Genomic DNA, 16,788 nt, shown 5'->3' on the forward strand with positions numbered 1-16,788 from the left:
ATCAATGAATTTATTCTCAACACTTTTGGTGAAGAGATATAAAGCGAGGCAGCTGAAGCAATTGTTTTAAGAGAGCTCTGTAGATTTTCAAAGCAGCAATTCATAGCAATTATCAGCATCACTGAGGCTATTAGAGTAGAGGATTAAAAAATTTGTTAGAATTTAATGCTCAACTCTGTTCTATTTATTTTACCGCGGTGGAAACGAGAAGGCAGAAGGCATGCGAGAAACAGTGATTCATGGGGGTAAAGGACAGAGGAAATCAAACTGGCATGTTATCTAAAGAACAGATGGGAAAAGTCAGTGATTAATTCTATTACTTTTGCATTCTTGGGGGAAATCATGGAAAAAGAGTGTCTGCATTCATAATTCTGAGGTCTGTTACAGCTGTTAGAAACATCTAATTATTTACTTGATGGGGGAGTGATATATTTGCTTGCTCTGAACAAACAACCTGTCTCTTCCTACAAATTATACTGTTGGCAGACTAGCTTTTTATGCAGGCTCTGCTCTCATGCTTTCGAGTTTTAAAGAGGAAGACCAAAAAAAACAACCACTTCAAGACCCTTTGTAATCATTTACTAACCCGAAACATTGGCTGCAGGGTAGGCGCTGGTAAACTGATTTTATTTCCTGTTTGATCATTCCATCCTTCACACTACTCCCCCCCCCCCCCGGCCCACAAACACACTAAAACAACATTGCAGACAATAACTGAATATTCCCTAAACCTGTTTGACTCAAAGATAAGTGAAATAAACAGACACAGTCACACACCATGATAAGCCAGGGTTAAGCTTGGCTTCCCTGTGATGTCCACATCTGGGATCCTGGTTTATTAAGAAGCACAGATTCATAACATCAAACCATGGTTTATGGCTGGCTGGCATGAAGAAAAATCCAGCTGGATCAGGCCAAGGGCTCATCTAGGCCAGCATCCTGTTCTCACAGCTGCCAACCAGATGCCAATGGGAAGCAGAACATCATCATCGCCATCATCATTTATTAAATCTGTATACCGCCCTCCAACTAAATATCCCAAGGCAGAAAAATACAAAATAAGAATACAAAATACAGCTCAAACTGTCTTGCCCTGGTAAGCAACCTGGCTGCCGAATTCTGCACCAGCTGAAGTTTCTGAACCATCTTCAAAGGCAGCCCTACATATAATGCATTGCAGCAATCTAACCTAGAGGGTACCTGAGCACAGACAACAGAAGTTAGGCTATCCCTGTCCATTTAGGGGAGCAGCTGGGCCACCAGCCGAAGCTGATGGAAGGCACTCCATGGCCACCAAGGCCACCTTAGCCTCAAGTGACAGCAAGGGAGCTAGAAGTATCACCAAGCTGCGTATCTGCTCCTTCAGAGGAATCGTAACCCCATCAAGAGAAGGCAGTCTTAGTCCATCTGGACTAAGGAACCACCTACTTAGAATGCCTCAGTCTTATTTAGATTGAGCTTCAGTTTGTCAGCTCTCATCCAGTCCATTACCAGGGCAAGACAACGGTCCAGCACATCTACTGCCTCACCTGCAGATGTTAAGGAGAAGCAGAGTTAAGTGCAACAGTGCCCTCCCCATCTGTGATTGCCAGCAACTGGTATTCAGAGACACACTGGTTCTGACAATAGAGACAGAACATAGCCACCATGGCTAGAACACAAGCGATCCCAGCTTGTGAGGGAGCAGAACAAGATTCCAGGTTTGGACATGGCAGGAAGTCAAGCTTCACTATGGCTTGGTGGTTTGTTTCTGTTGCTCAAGCCAGGGGAGAAGCGAAGTGGGAGCAATCAGGCAACGTGAACTCATTCCTAATAAGCCAGAGACCCTGGTTTATTGAGATCTGCAAACGCAGCCAGTAGGACCGTGGTGCTGCAACTGTGACGGCACCTTTCAAGTGTTATTCGCATGACTGCAACATCAAGCGTGGATTTGCATGTGCAAAGCAGGCCTCCGTTGCTCCTTGCCATAAAAACTCTTTCTCCCCTTTGAATTTCACATCCTAATAAACTCCCCCGAAGTATAAGTTTCATTTTCAGACCACAAAGAAGGGCAGTTTCCATGTTACAGTGCTACTGGAAACATAATAAGGAGTATTTTAAAAGTTTGTGTTTGTCAAAATGAATATGCACATCTATTTGGATGAGCATATCCAGTTCAGCAAAATAAAAAAGACACAAATTTCAGACATGATCCGAAGTATTTTATTTCCCAATGGCCAATGAGATGGCCATAAATCTTTGGCCAGAGATACTACAAATAAAAAATGGGGGGAGGGGTACTCCACATAAAGGGCACAATTGGGTGTTTATGAAAATTCATAACAAGGAGGGGGAAACATATTTCAGGTATCTGTTTCCTTTTTAATTTTTTTAAAATAAGCTGCACTTTTGTATAAATATCATAAGGCAGTAATAGATTAAGAACCCAGTATTACAATAAAAGTATCAAATACATCACTAAGAGCTGGTTGGCAAAGAATCTTAGGTTTGAAAGGCCTGTCAAATTAATATAGTTTTTAGAAGACGTCTAAATGAGCAGGATGGTTCTGCCGAACCTCTATTGGGAAGGAGTTCCATAAATCAGAGCCTGGCTTGTTCCCTCAGGGCCAGCCGAACCTCAAGAGCATTTGGGACTACAAAGAGTGCCCTCCAATAATAATAAAATCAATTTGGTTTTTCCTGCTTTGTTGGAACTTTTTGGTCCTGCCTTTTTGTATAGGCACCAGAGTACCAGGTACAATCAGAATAAGAAAAGCTACATGCTAGCTGCTCTCCATTCTGCCAGTTGATGAAATGCGATTTCAATCTCCCAAATTTTCAGTCCTGTCACTGCTGGCTCACAAGTTTACCTAACAAAAGCAATACAGGTAATCAAGTTTCCCAAAGTCTTACTGAATATATTCCACTTTCGTGATGCTCATGAATAATTTGTGATGGCACTGAACTGAGGCGTAATTAGGTGCAAAGGGGGGAAGTGTCTTCTGGTATTTGAGCAGAAGAATACAGAGAGTCCCTTTGGCAGGCTAGTCACGTAGAGGAGACCTGCTGGGAGAATCTCCAGAATCCTGCACAAGAGAGATAAGGAGAGGATTTTAATCTAATTTGATCTTGTTAAATGGTATTACCTGGGCTTCTTGGCATGCAGCTCTCCTTAGCAGGTTATCGCTATCAGGAGGAGGAAGAAGAAAAAGAACAGTGTTTTAGATAGCGCAAGTTGAGGGGAGGGATAAATAGATGGAAACACGCATTTAAAAATACCTACTTCGACTGCTTTGGCACACAAAACACAGACCAAACTTTCCAAAGGGGCTACTTGTCAAAAACTCGTAACTATTTAAATGTCACTGTTTTGATGCCACCTTAGCTTTCGTCACTTCTTGGACCATGTCTTCATTACCAAGAGCCAGATCCCACCCGCAACGAGATTACTTAATTGACCAAACTGAACCGCATCATTGTATAAACAGGAAGTAACTGACCAAAATTCCTCCGGTCTAACTGGTGAGTGGAATTAACCAGCCCCCCAGCCTGCTAGCAAATCAGTGGCCAAATTATTCCTTTCTCTGACAGAAGCACCAGGCTAGCTGCAGCACTACCAATGAAGTGCATATAGTCATCAAATTACCAAGAACGTACACCTGCATTTGCCAATATCCTTCCCTCCCTGCTCGTCTCCCCATCCTGTTTGCTGTTTTCCCTCATTGTCTACATTGTATGTTCCTTGGTGGCAAGGACCTGACTATTTTCTGCGTTGCCATAATATAAAATGTGCCCACTCTGCAAGTCTCAGGCACAAGTGAAAAAAACACCTGACATGGCAAGATGGTGTCATGGCAGGGAATCAGTAAAGACCTCTGGCCCTGCCCACCAGTGACATGGGGTCCCCAGAAGGTTGCCTACAAGAGAATTCAGTGGTACCTCGGGTTACATACGCTTCAGGTTACACACTCTGCTAACCCAGAAATAGTGCTTCAGGTTAAGAACTTTGCTTCAGGATAAGAACAGAAACCGGGCTCCGGTGGCGCGGCGGCAGCAGGAGGCCCCATTAGCTAAAGTGGTGCTTCAGGTTAAGAACAGTTTCAGGTTAAGTACGGACCTCCAGAACGAATTAAGTACTTAACCCGAGGTACCACTGTACAGCCTTCTGATGTTTTCCTCAACCACATCTCTGCTATGTTTCTCAGCTATTGTTGGACTATTAATCCCATCACCACTGGTCCTGCTAGCTAGGGATGATGGGAGCTGTAGTCCACCAACAGCCAGGGACCCACGTTTGAGAAACACAGTGATAATTCCCCACACCTGGCTTAGACTGACACAACCAGCTAGAAAGTGAATTTCTCCCCCAGAAAAGCGAACAATGAAACCTGAGGGGCAACCTGTGGAGATAAGCAATGAGGTTTGAGCTGAAATAAAGCAAAGAGACCTGCTCATTCATCTTGGATCAGCATCTGTCTTAGGCTGCAATAGGGAGGCATATGAGTGTCCTAAAAATTGGCCCACTGCACTTTAATGCGCTTCTATATTCTAGTCCACTTTGTATTTCTTGTTTGCCCTGGGAACCTTCAACAGCGGGTGGATATAAACGTATTAAACAAATAAATGGAAACTCGCTGCTTCTCTTTGCTCCACTTAGCCATCTTTTCCAAAGATAACTCTCCACGTAGTCATTAAAATGGGGCTTGAAGTGCTATGCAGTTCAAGGGTGAAGAACGGCGATAGGAAAGTCAACTTTTGGAAGCACCTCTCTCTGTGGAAGTGGCATCCCTGTTCTGATTTGTGCAGCCTGAAGCGTTCTGGGTTTGCGGCTTTCATCTCTCAAGGATTAAGGGCCAAGCCGGTAAAAGCCCAAGAGGTGCCTGCCTGCCTGCCTGCAGCTCAGAGTGGCTGGGGTCAGGGAGGAGGAGGCCAGAGGGCAAATGAGCACTCACTTGGTTTACAGCAGGGCAGTGCTCTTCTTGGCTCTTGGTGCCAAAAGGGCCAGGCAGAACTCCTTTCAATTCCGCTCTGATGATATGCTGCACATTTTTATTAATACGCAGCAGTTTACGGGGCTCATTCCAGAACAACACGCTTGCAGACTTTCCCCCTCTTTCTCTGCTTATTCCACTTTTTAAAGCCATGTAACTCGTTCTGCCTTACCAGCATTTACTGCCACGGTAGCTTTTCTCATGTTACAGAAAATTGATTTTAGATGAAGAATCAATCTGGAGAAATTCAAACTAAGCAGCGAGAGAAACTCTGTCAATAGGAAACCTTTAGTGAAAATAATGGGACAAACAGAAATAAGCTTCCTAAGCGAGAGAACGCATAAATAATATATTACTCCAATTCATGCCTAATTGGAATATTTATCAAAGTTTTCCTTAGAGGCAGTAGCGCTCCCCTTAACATAATGTTTGCTCTTCACATTCAAAGGAATAAATCATGTGTGTTAAGCAACAGGAACATTTTTTCTTTCTTTTTTTACAAGAATGGCAGGCTATTGACTAATTGCAGTAATTTTTACTAAGTACTACTTAAAAACCAACTCTAGTGCCGAAATGAATTGGACAGCCCTACTCCATCTTATCTACCCATGTACAGAGAGGCACCGCAAACAAACATGTATTTATTATAAGGGCAAAATTCTCAGCACCTCACCCTACCCCCAGCATGTGAAAGCTTTGAAGCAAACACGAGAGAGACCATTCTTATTAGAAGATTCCCCATCGAACCTGCTAAGTATCTGATCAGCTAGCAAAGCCTCAGGAAAGTAAGTCTTGGCTGATGATGCACAGTGGTAGGGCAACAGGAACGCAATGAATGCATCCACATCAATTGTTTTCATGGACTTCCTGCTATAATCGTTTGGTGTTCCTCAATGTCAGGAGAAAGAGAAGCATTACAGAGGATGCTGAAATTGGACTAGCACCAGTCTCAAGGTTAGAAGTCACAGCACTGACCTTTGAGACAAGGTTGTGAAGAATGGGTGGGCTCAGGGATGTTAATTATTTTAACTTCGCCTTGCAGGTCAGCAAGTGGCAGGCACAGCCTGCTGAAAGCAAGGGCTCTTAAGTCCCATTTATTTCCATTAGTCTTACTAAATAAGTCACCTGGAGTACGTATACACACACACACACACACACACAATATCACCTGATTTATCTGGATTGCATCCAAATTACACCAATCCATATGAAAGGAAATCCATGAAGGGAAATAGGATTGTACACACAAAACATTGCAAAAGGGTTCTCTGCCTTTGGAAACTCCAGTTGCAATTATGTAGTTCTGGTCCAGATCCAGAGATCCAAAAACTCAGCCACCAGCTTTGGGTGCCACATCTTATGAAGACCATAATAATAGCCTTGTTGGATTCCAGGATCCTGTTCTATACTGTGGCTGGTCGGCCAGATGTCTATGGGAAGCTCAGAAACAGGACATGAAGACAATCCCCATCCATGCAGGAAGGAAGGAAGGGGCTAGGTCCATAAATGCTCCTGCTTGCATGGATTTTGCACTTCCAACCAATCTAGTCAATTCATATACTATTATTTTATTTATTGATATATTAGCCACTCTTCAGCCTAGCTCTCATAGCGGCATATAGACATAAAAAGCAATCACACATACGATAACTACATCAGTAGCAAATTGGAGTAGTTAGGGTAAGTCCATCATAAAAATAAACACAAATAAAGCATGAGCTTAACAGATCTGGGCAAATAAGGTTTTCACTTGGGATCCAAGAGAGAACCAGGACAGTGTCTGGAGAATCTTCTCTATTATATACTAAGAGGAATGGCATCTAATGCAATAAGCTCCCAATTAGCAGCAAAGTGAGGGCAGCTAACATGATTGTGAATTTACCAGCTGGCTGAGCTATCATCACCTCGAAAAGCCAATGGGTTTCTGCTATCACAATGACAATAATCACAGGTAAAGTGTGAAGCAATTACAGCCACAGCTTTTCTTCAGGGCTTGCAATCGCTGCTACGCATAGGGCAAAAAACAAATTCAAAGCTCAGCTATTTCCAGCTAATGAAATGCTGCTTCTCTGCTATCCAATTTCACAATTATTTTCCAAATAACTAGGCAGGCTTGGTGAGCCGGTAAAATTGTCAGAGATAAATCAGGAGGATTCCTCTGTTTACTTAGGTAACCAAACCAGGATCAATACAGATCCAATTCCTCTTTCAGCTGCCCAGGATAGACCACAATCACCAAGGCAGAGCAGAAAAAGAAATACTTCAGTAGACTTCTTCTGGGCATATTTTTCCGTGGAACCTAAAGCTGCCCAACCCTTAATAAAGAGTTGGCCCCTTTGTAAGATGAATGGTGCCTAAACCTTTTAAAATCCAGTGTGATTCCAAATGAAACAGCCACACTCTGCTGTGCACTGGAGAGAACAAATAGCAGAGGCTGTGGGAGATCAGAAACAGAAAAGCTGGTACACAAGTCTATTGTTTCAAGCCATTCCTTCCCCCAAATGGTTGGACGTCCAAGGCAGCCTAAACATGGCAAGTATCCTCTGAGTAATAGACCTTTGGTGCCACCACACAACTGCTTTTATTTAGAAATGTAGGACTCAGGCAGGTATTAAAGGGTACAGAAGCAAGCATAAAAATAGGCATAGCTGACCCCAACTCCGAGTCCTGAAATCTAATGGCTACTAGAAGGTTACTAGCTAGTCTGCGAGACTGTGCACACAGAAATAGGTGATTTCAGTCCCACTTAGGCACATTCATTTATAGCAGGCAATTGCCCTTTATCAGGCACTGCCCTCACCCATCAACAATGATGCTAGATTATTCCAAAGTAAAAAGTCAGCTCATTATCACTATTATGCCAGTAAATCTGCATGTAGGGTTGTTTCTTAATTACATGTGCGCTCTCTCTCTCTCTGTGTGTGTGTGTGTGTGTGTGTGTGTGTGAGAGAGAGAGAGATTTTCTTTATAGATTGGATTTCCTGGCAATTTCTAGATTCCAGGTGTTCTAGATAGTCCCACCCTCAATATACATAAAGGTAAAGGTAAAGGGACCCCTGACCATTAGGTCCAGTCGTGACCGACTCTGGGGTTGTGGCGCTCATCTCACTTTATTGGCCGAGGGAGCCGGCGTACAACTTCCGGGTCATGTGGCCAGCAGTCTTGCAAAGCAGAGCAGCGCACGGAAACGCTGTTTACCTTCCCACTGGAGTGGTACCTATTTATCTACTTGCACTTTGATGTGCTTTCAAACTGCTAGGTTGGCAGGAGCAGGGACCGAGCAACGGGAGCTCACCCCGTCCGGGGATTCAAACCGCCGACCTTCTGATTGGCAAGCCCTAGGCTCTGTGGTTTAACCCACAGCACCACCCGCGTCCCTTCTCAATATACATACCATCCAGCAAAACACCAACCAATTATTACAAACATGCCTGCATCCCAAGGCAATCAGGATGTCTTTCTTTGGTACCTCTACTGCTGTGACATCATTTTCTACAGCAATACGTAATCAAATGCATGGTACATTTTTGTTCTCCAACCTAGATGCAGATACACTAGAATAGCATGCATTTCTCTTGCAACTAGTAGGCTGTCTTTAGCAAACTGCTGCCCAGTATTACTAAGGGATTGCAAAAGCATCGTAACAGACACTCTTTTAATTTGGCAATTCCCAAACTATAAAGTAGGGCGTGCTTATAAAAGTAAATGTTCCTGCCACTTTCTAATCAGTCACCTCTCAGGTCAAGCAATTCTGTTGTACTGCTGCATGAGGAATAATTCAGTCATACTTGATGCTGAGAAGCACTGGTTGCCTCACTTTGAATGCCTGCGATTCCTCCAGCATGCCTTCAATTTTTGTTTAAAAAAGTGGGCCACTACTGGATGCGATTCAGGAGACCCATGCTGAGCATCTCCTGTGATTTAAAAAATAATCAGAAGTCACCCAGAGAGGGGCCAAAGAGGACTGGGATCACAGCATTGGGAGATGGAAATGTAACCCTTTCACAGCAGACCATAGTCCTCCATTAAAATCCTCTCCCCAGTGAAGCTGCTATTTGCCCCATGCGGAAAACTTGCAGGTATCATGGGGTAAATAGCAGCTCCAGGAATTTTCATTTTGAATTATATAAGACAGCAGGCACCGTATGCCTGTAATGCTGCTCAAAATAATAAGACCTTCAAATTCCACAGCCAAAGCCCAGGGTTTTGCTATTCAAGAATAAGTAAGAGCTAATTGGAGCCGGTTTTGGCACCGGATCTCTGCACTCCCCCCAGAAGAAGTCCTCCTCAGTGGCAAATGAACAAGCAATGCCTGAGACAGCTAATTCCAGGGAGTCAAAGGCTAATCTGAAGCAATGTTGAGCTAAAGCAGCACCCTTTGCACCAGAAGCTCCAACTATGTCAGGAAAAAAGGGACAAGATTTCACTAAACCTTTAATCTGCTATAAAAGGACACTATATAAGTCTAGTCAAGAGTGCCTCAAGCATAGTAATTCAGCCTCCAGTATCAGCAACGACCCAAACTCAGTTGCTAGGCTATGTACATACAGTCTACTCTACCTTGTTGAGCAAGATTCAAAAAGCTTAATATTTCAGATGTACGGTTCTACATTTCTCTCTGTACTATTATTTGCACTAGGCCATCATTGTGCAGCACCCCACTGGAAAGACTGGGTGTGCTGCATCACAATCCTGGATTTGCATAAAGTCTGGGTGGGGTAGGGGAACAAAAAAAGGAAGGTTGAATAAGGTAAAAAAAAGCCTGTGACATGGAATCATAGAATCATAGAGTTGGAAGAGACCACAAGGGCCATCGAGTCCAACCCCCTGCCAAGCAGGAAACACCATCAGAGCACTCCTGACATGTGGTTGTCAAGCCTCTGCTTAAAGACCTCCAAAGAAGGAGCCTCCACCACACTCCTTGGCAGCAAATTCCACTGTCGAACAGCTCTTACTGTCAGGAAGTTCTTCCTAATGTTTAGGTGGAATCTTCTTTCTTGTAGTTTGGATCCATTGCTCCGTGTCCGCTTCTCTGGAGCAGCAGAAAACAACCTTTCTCCCTCCTCTATGTGACATCCTTTTATACATTTGAACATGGCTATCATATCACCCCTTAACCTCCTCTTCTCCAGGCTAAACATGCCCAGCTCCCTTAGCCGTTCCTCATAAGGCATCGTTTCCAGGCCTTTGACCATTTTGGTTGCCCTCCTCTGGACACGTTCCAGTTTGTCAGTGTCCTTCTTGAATTGTGGTGCCCAGAACTGGACACAGTACTCCAGGTGAGGTCTGACCAGAGCAGAATACAGTGGCACTATTACTTCCCTTGATCTAGATGCTATACTCCTATTGATGCAGCCCAGAATTGCATTGGCTTTTTTAGCTGCCGCGTCACACTGTTGGCTCATGTCAAGTTTGTGGTCAACCAAGACTCCTAGATCCTTTTCACATGTACTGCTCTCAAGCCAGGTGTCACCCATCTTGTATTTGTGCCTCTCATTTTTTTTGCCCAAGTGCAATACTTTACATTTCTCCCTGTTAAAATTCATCTTGTTTGTTTTGGCCCAGTTCTCTAATCTGTCAAGGTCGTTTTGAAGTGTGATCCTGTCCTCTGGGGTGTTAGCCACCCCTCCCAGTTTGGTGTCATCTGCAAATTTGATCAGGATGCCCTTGAGTCCATCATCCAAGTCATTGATAAAGATGTTGAATAAGACCGGGCCCAAGACAGAACCCTGTGGCACCCCACTAGTCACTCTTCTCCAGGATGAAGAGGAACCATTGATGAGCACCCTTTGGCTTCGGTCAGTCAGCCAGTTACAAATCCACTGAGTGGTAGCATAGTCAAGACCGCATTTTACCAGCTTCTTTACAAGAATATCATGGGGCACTGTCGGAGCACAAATGGCGAAGTTTAGCATAAAATAAAGACACAGAGAGCCAGCAATATTTTCATGATGGTAGGAGCAGCTCCTCTCGAACTTCCCTCTCCTCCTCCTGCAAACTTCTTTATTTCTTTGTCCCTCTCCAGCCGCATGGCTGTTTGCCAGTGTCTCCCGTTACCTCATCCGGTCAAGGCTTTTATTGCCCCCTTTCACCATATAGGGTCAATCACTGCCCAGAGGAAACACAGCTCCAATACATTCCAATACATTGTAAAGCTCAGAGTGCTGGTCAGCCAAGGTCAGGGGGCACCCTGCAATATTACAAGCCTTTACCGTGGCTTTATGACTCCCACATTCCCTCTTTCTTTATTTTATATCAGAGTCAATACGTGATAAGCGACTCTTTGACACTGGAAGCGGGCTGCGGACTGGAGAACCATGCAGTACATATAGAGATTATAGAAAGAATACATTGGATACAGCAACACAAAATAATGCAAATAACTACTATAATGATCACTAAAATCAATAACTACTATAATGATCACTAAAATCCGGAAGCCAAGAATATAAGAATTCTGATTCCAAGCTGCATGGTAGGCTTCCTTTTAGTTTATTAGCCATGCACTGGTGTCACTCCTATAGCACTGAGATTGGTTCCTGTAAGAGAACAAGAGCTATTAAAAGTGAAATTCAATGTATATTGACAGTTTGGATATATGCCTCATGATTCTTTCCCCTCCTTAATTTGAAAATAACTGGGGGAAGGCTCATGGAGGGTCAATTATACTGGAGGCTTAGGGGATATAATATTAGTAAATTGAAAAGATCCATTGACAGGCACACCATGAAGCATTTGCCTGAATGACTGGCATACACACCCAACATTTAGAAGCATGCAATAAACTGGCAAACATAATCATATCTTGTACAAAAATATTATCCCTCCATATCTTATGATAATTTTCTCCCCTAAAAGTCTTATTCAACAACGCTGTTCTTCTAGTTCGAAAGTGGCTGAGCCGTGGATACTGCCAGCCAGAGTAGGATTCTGGCGACAGCTGCTTGCCAGCTGATGAGGTGAAATATGGTGGTTTCAACTGGACAGGTCGTCTGCTGGATCCTTGTATAACGGTGCAGCAAAGGATGGCAAGGCAAATGGTTAGGAAGGCAAACACTGCCAGATGCAGTTCGTGTGCAGCACCTCTAGGTGGTGCATGTGGAAGGGTTTCAATGCTGCACCCACAAAATGTTGACAAAGTGTAGGGGAGTTCCGCATGCCTTGAGGTAGGACAACCCACTGATATCGCTGGGTGGGCTGCGAATTGTAATATGCTGGCAATGTAAAAGCAAACCGTTCCCTGTCTGCTGGAGCCAGTGGGATGAAGATGGTTCAATGTGGCCAAAAGTCAATTGTTCAGAAATAAGCTGTTCAGAGATAGCTGGTGCCGCTGCTGCGGATTTTTCTTTTGGTAGAGGCCACTGTTCTACCCCCACTGGGGTATCGGTGATCCTGGTTTGCCACCCTGGAAACAAGTTGTATCGGTGGCTACAGGCTGGTTTTCATTTAGCGCTGCTGCCAGCAGATAAGCCTTGTGGGTGGCTGCACCGACAGACTGACAAATGCGAAGCATGGCTGCTGTGTCTTTGGCAGGATTGTGTATTATCGGTCGCAACGCAAGTTTACAATCCTCATTGGCATTTTCAAAGGCCAATTGTTTGATGATTATTTGTTTGGCTTCAGGATTTTCAATTTGGCAACTCACTGCTGTAAGCAGCCTATCCATAAAGGAAGAATATGATTCTCTTGCCTCTTGCCTGATTGAACCCCACCTTGATTGAATACTGGTGGGTTCTGGGATTTTTCTCATTGCTTGTTTAGCAGCAAGAGCAGTGTCCCTCAATAAGATTTGCAGCAGTGTGGCTTGCACTGAAGCTTGAGCTAAGGGACCACGCCCCATCATGGCATCTGTGACGTCTGCGAGGGTAACATTTGGATTATTTCCTCTGACTTGTTGTAACAAGGCTGGAGCATAAGCACGGCAGGCAGTTTCCCATTCGTGGGCAAACAAAACACCAGCTGATGGGGGCAACACTGTATGGGCCTCTGGAACCAAGAGCTGGGCTAATGTGGCTTCTAAAAGCGCCTGCGTATATGGGGCTTGGAGTCCATTGGCCTTTACTGACTGTTGCAGCTCTTTCAAAATCTTAAAGTCAAAAGGTTGGTGTTGGGCTTGAGTTCCTGCAGGAGCGCCAGCAGGGGGCACAATAACAGGGAATGCCATAGTATCCTGAATTAAGGAAGAGGCAAGGACTGCACGTTGAAAAGGAGTAGTTGGTTCTGCCGCTGAAAGATTAGGATCATTGCCAGCCAGACCATGGTATTTTTGCAGGATTGAGTCCTCAGGTGAGGAACTGTAGTCCGGAGGTTTGGGGTCTGGAGCTGCAGGCAAAACGAGTATTGGAACAGTCTCTAACACAGCAGGCTGAATTAAAGAAGCTGGAGGTTGTGTTGGCAATGCAGCCATGGATATATTTTTTGGTGATAAAGAGTCCATGGCGTAACGAACCTTGCACCATGCATTTAGAATCCGAACACTTATGCTGGGGTGCCCATGAAAATGTTCCCCGATCTTGTCCCAAAGTTTTAATTCCCAAGTCCCATCTGCAGGAAACCAGGGGGAATGCTCTCCGATAGCCAGAATGAGCTGTATCAAATCACCATCAGGAACTTCCAATTTGTTGGAGGAGAGGAGAAATTTTAAGTCTTTTAAAAATTTCTGTTGGGGAGCAGACAAAGAGCTGCCCATTTTTCTAAAATCAATATATAAAATAAGGGATCGGAACTCACCGGGATCTTTTTAAGATGATTAGCGCTTGAAACCCTTTCCGGGCGTAGTGAGCCGATGATATCCTTTGCTAGGATCGATAAACCTCACACGGTTTCCTTTTAAAAGCCTCAGTCTGCCTCAGACTGTTTTCTTTAAGTTGCCTCACACGGTCTTCTTTTAAACTCCTCTTAGTCCTCAGACGTATTCTTTTATTCAGCCTCACACGGGGCACCACTTGTCGGAGCACAAATGGCGAAGTTTAGCATAAAATAAAGACACAGAGAGCCAGCAATATTTTCATGATGGTAGGAGCAGCTCCTCTCGAACTTCCCTCTCCTCCTCCTGCAAACTTCTTTATTTCTTTGTCCCTCTCCAGCCGCATGGCTGTTTGCCAGTGTCTCCCGTTACCTCATCCGGTCAAGGCTTTTATTGCCCCCTTTCACCATATAGGGTCAATCACTGCCCAGAGGAAACACAGCTCCAATACATTCCAATACATTGTAAAGCTCAGAGTGCTGGTCAGCCAAGGTCAGGGGGCACCCTGCAATATTACAAGCCTTTACCGTGGCTTTATGACTCCCACAGGGCACCTTGTCAAATGCCTTGCTGAAATCAAGGTAGGCTACATCCACTGCGTTCCCTTCATCTACCAGGCTTGTAATTCTGTCAAAAAACGAGATCAGGTTAGTCTGACATGACTTATTTTTCAGAAATCCATGCTGACTATTGGTGATCACAGCATTCCTTTCTAGGTGCTCACAGACTGATTGCTTAATGATCTGCTCCAGAATCTTCCCTGGTATTGATGTCAGACTGACTGGGCGGTAATTATTTGGGTCCTCTCTTTTCCCCTTTTTGAAAATAGGGATAACATTTGCCCTCCTCCAGTCTGCCGGGACTTTGCCTGTTCTCCAATCCATCTCAAAGATGACTGCCAGTGGTTCTGAGATCACATCTGCCAGTTCTTTTAATACTCTTGGATGCAGTTCATCTGGCCCTGGAGACTTGAATACATCTAAACTAGCCAAGTATTCTTGTACTATCTCCTTAGTTATTCTGGGCTGTGTTTCCTTTGCTGAATCATTTGCTCCAAATTCTTCAGGTCGGGCATTGTTTTCTTTATCAGAGAAGACTGAGGCAAAGAAGGCATTGAGGAGTTCAGCCCTTTCTGTGTCCCCTGTTTGCATTTCACCATCTTCTCCTCTGAGTGACCCCACTGTTTCTTTGTTCTTCCTTTTGCTACGAACATACCCATAAAAGCCTTTTTTGTTGCTTTTAACCTCTCTAGCAAGCCTGAGTTCATTCTGTGCTTTTGCTTTTCTGACTTTGTGTCTACACGTGCTGGCTATTTGTTTGAATTCCTCTTTGGTGGTTTCCCCCCTTTTCCATTTTTTGTACACATCCTTTTTTAATCTTAACTCAGTTAAAAGTTCTTTAGATAGCCACCTTATGGAAGCCAGAAGGGACAGACACTGAACTATCATATTTTAATATTTGTTGGAAGCCGCCCAGAGTGGCTGGGGAAACACAGCCAGATAGGCGGGGTATAAATAATAAATTATTATTATTATTATTATTATTATTATTATTATTACTACTACTACTACTACGAAAGGGAAAAAGTAGTGGCAAGGTAATGGGAGAGGTCTGAATGCCCCAGGAAGGGATGAACACGGGGGGGGGGGGAGGGTCTTTAAACAGAAATGAAAAAAATGTTTAACAAGGAGAAATAGTGGAGTTTGAGTACAACACAAAGTCAAAAGCCTTTCTCAATTCCCTTCTCACTCTACCCAAATGTTGCTTAAACCTCCGCTTTTTCCTCTGTCTCTCCTTGCATTCCTAGACAAAGACAGGGCAATTTTTTGTCCAGTGGGTGAGGATGGTCCCAGCTCATTAACATGTATAGTGTGAGTGGGTGGGTGGGTTTTCTTGGTTCATTTCAGTTTGTAAAAGCAGCAACCACCTTATTTCATTCAGAAAATTAGGAGCGTAAGTATTATTACAAGAAAATGCAAGAAATTCCTTCCCAATTACTGTTCCCATTTCTGCTTTCTCTGGAAGAAATATTCATCGTAAGGTCCTAAACCACCGTACTCATTTCTAAAAACGTGTAGCAAGAAGTTTTAATTTTAATCCCTGTTTGCACATTTAATATAGTTTCAGGGAAATGCAAATATAGCCAAATTATTTTAAACCATTGTTGACTTGCAAACCACATCTGCTCTGTTGTTTGATCACTTTTCAAGAAACTGGTGCCAATTAAGCCCTCCTGTTTTCCTATCTCTTCTACAGTGAGTCCTGCCAGAGTCTACATGGAAGACTTAAGAAACCAAATCTTCTTTGTCTCTCTCTTTTCTCTTTTCCCCCTGTTTGTGGGCATCTGCCTTTCATCTAGATGGAAAGTATTCATATTTTCTTACTGCATTTTTTCCAGTGTATGTTTGAACCTGAAGTGGTTTGGCTTGGTTGATTTCAGTGGGTTTTGGGTGTGTGATAAGGGCATAAACTGTGTGTTTTGAGGAACAGGGCAGGCAGCAAAAGCCAATCCCAGCACCAATACCCCTTTCCTACCTGATCCATCCCAGTCTTCCTCATTGAGTGGCAGGGTCCAAAGGGAGCTTCTAAGAGCTTAAATTAAGCCTCCCTGTGATTGAAAAAGCTGCAATACCAGAGTTCTTGATCCCAGAGAGGCTTCCAAGCACTATCAGTCAAAAGTGTTTAGAGGCCCCATCCAGACTAGTTCAATGCAGGGAGATTGGAGAGATCACCTGAGGCCAACATAGTTTATGCAGAATCTCAGCCTCCCCCTTCTTGCTTTCTTCCATGCAGTTATGCAGTGGTTAGGATGGTGAGATTTTGCTCCCATGGAACTGAAGGCGAAGTTAGATGACTGATGCTCTTCTTCACTTTCTGTTTCAGCTGTACATGCTTTTAAAAGCTGATTAATTCCACTGGAACTAGATCCTTTGGGAAAGTGAAGTATGTCCAAACGCTTTCTCTCTCTGTTTCTCCAGGGAGTGGGGTGGCCCTGATCCAGTCGAGGGGAGAGAAGTTATGCGAGGTGGTGACACCCAAAGTAAAGGAAAAGGGACCCCTGACCATTAGGTC

General features: G+C 44.0%; 1 protein-coding gene across 4 annotated transcripts in view; it reads right to left on the bottom strand.

Moving 5' to 3' along the window:
- AGK (acylglycerol kinase) overlaps positions 1-16,788 on the bottom strand; it is a 44,620-nt gene that overhangs the window by 23,443 nt on the left and 4,389 nt on the right. Inside the window, exon 3 of one of the 4 annotated variants that reach the window (XM_081024061.1) lies at positions 3,126-3,165. The exons of 2 other annotated variants lie outside the window; for them this stretch is intronic. In XM_081024061.1, coding sequence (XP_080880187.1) covers positions 3,126-3,165 — 40 coding nt within the window. Of the gene's footprint in view, positions 1-2,892; positions 3,066-3,125; positions 3,166-16,788 lie in introns of all 4 variants that reach the window. One more of the 4 variants, XM_081024062.1, reaches the window with a different exon arrangement.

Source organism: Podarcis pityusensis, assembly GCF_964106645.2.
Source record: "Podarcis pityusensis genome assembly, chromosome: 10".
Lineage (NCBI taxonomy): Eukaryota > Metazoa > Chordata > Lepidosauria > Squamata > Lacertidae > Podarcis > Podarcis pityusensis.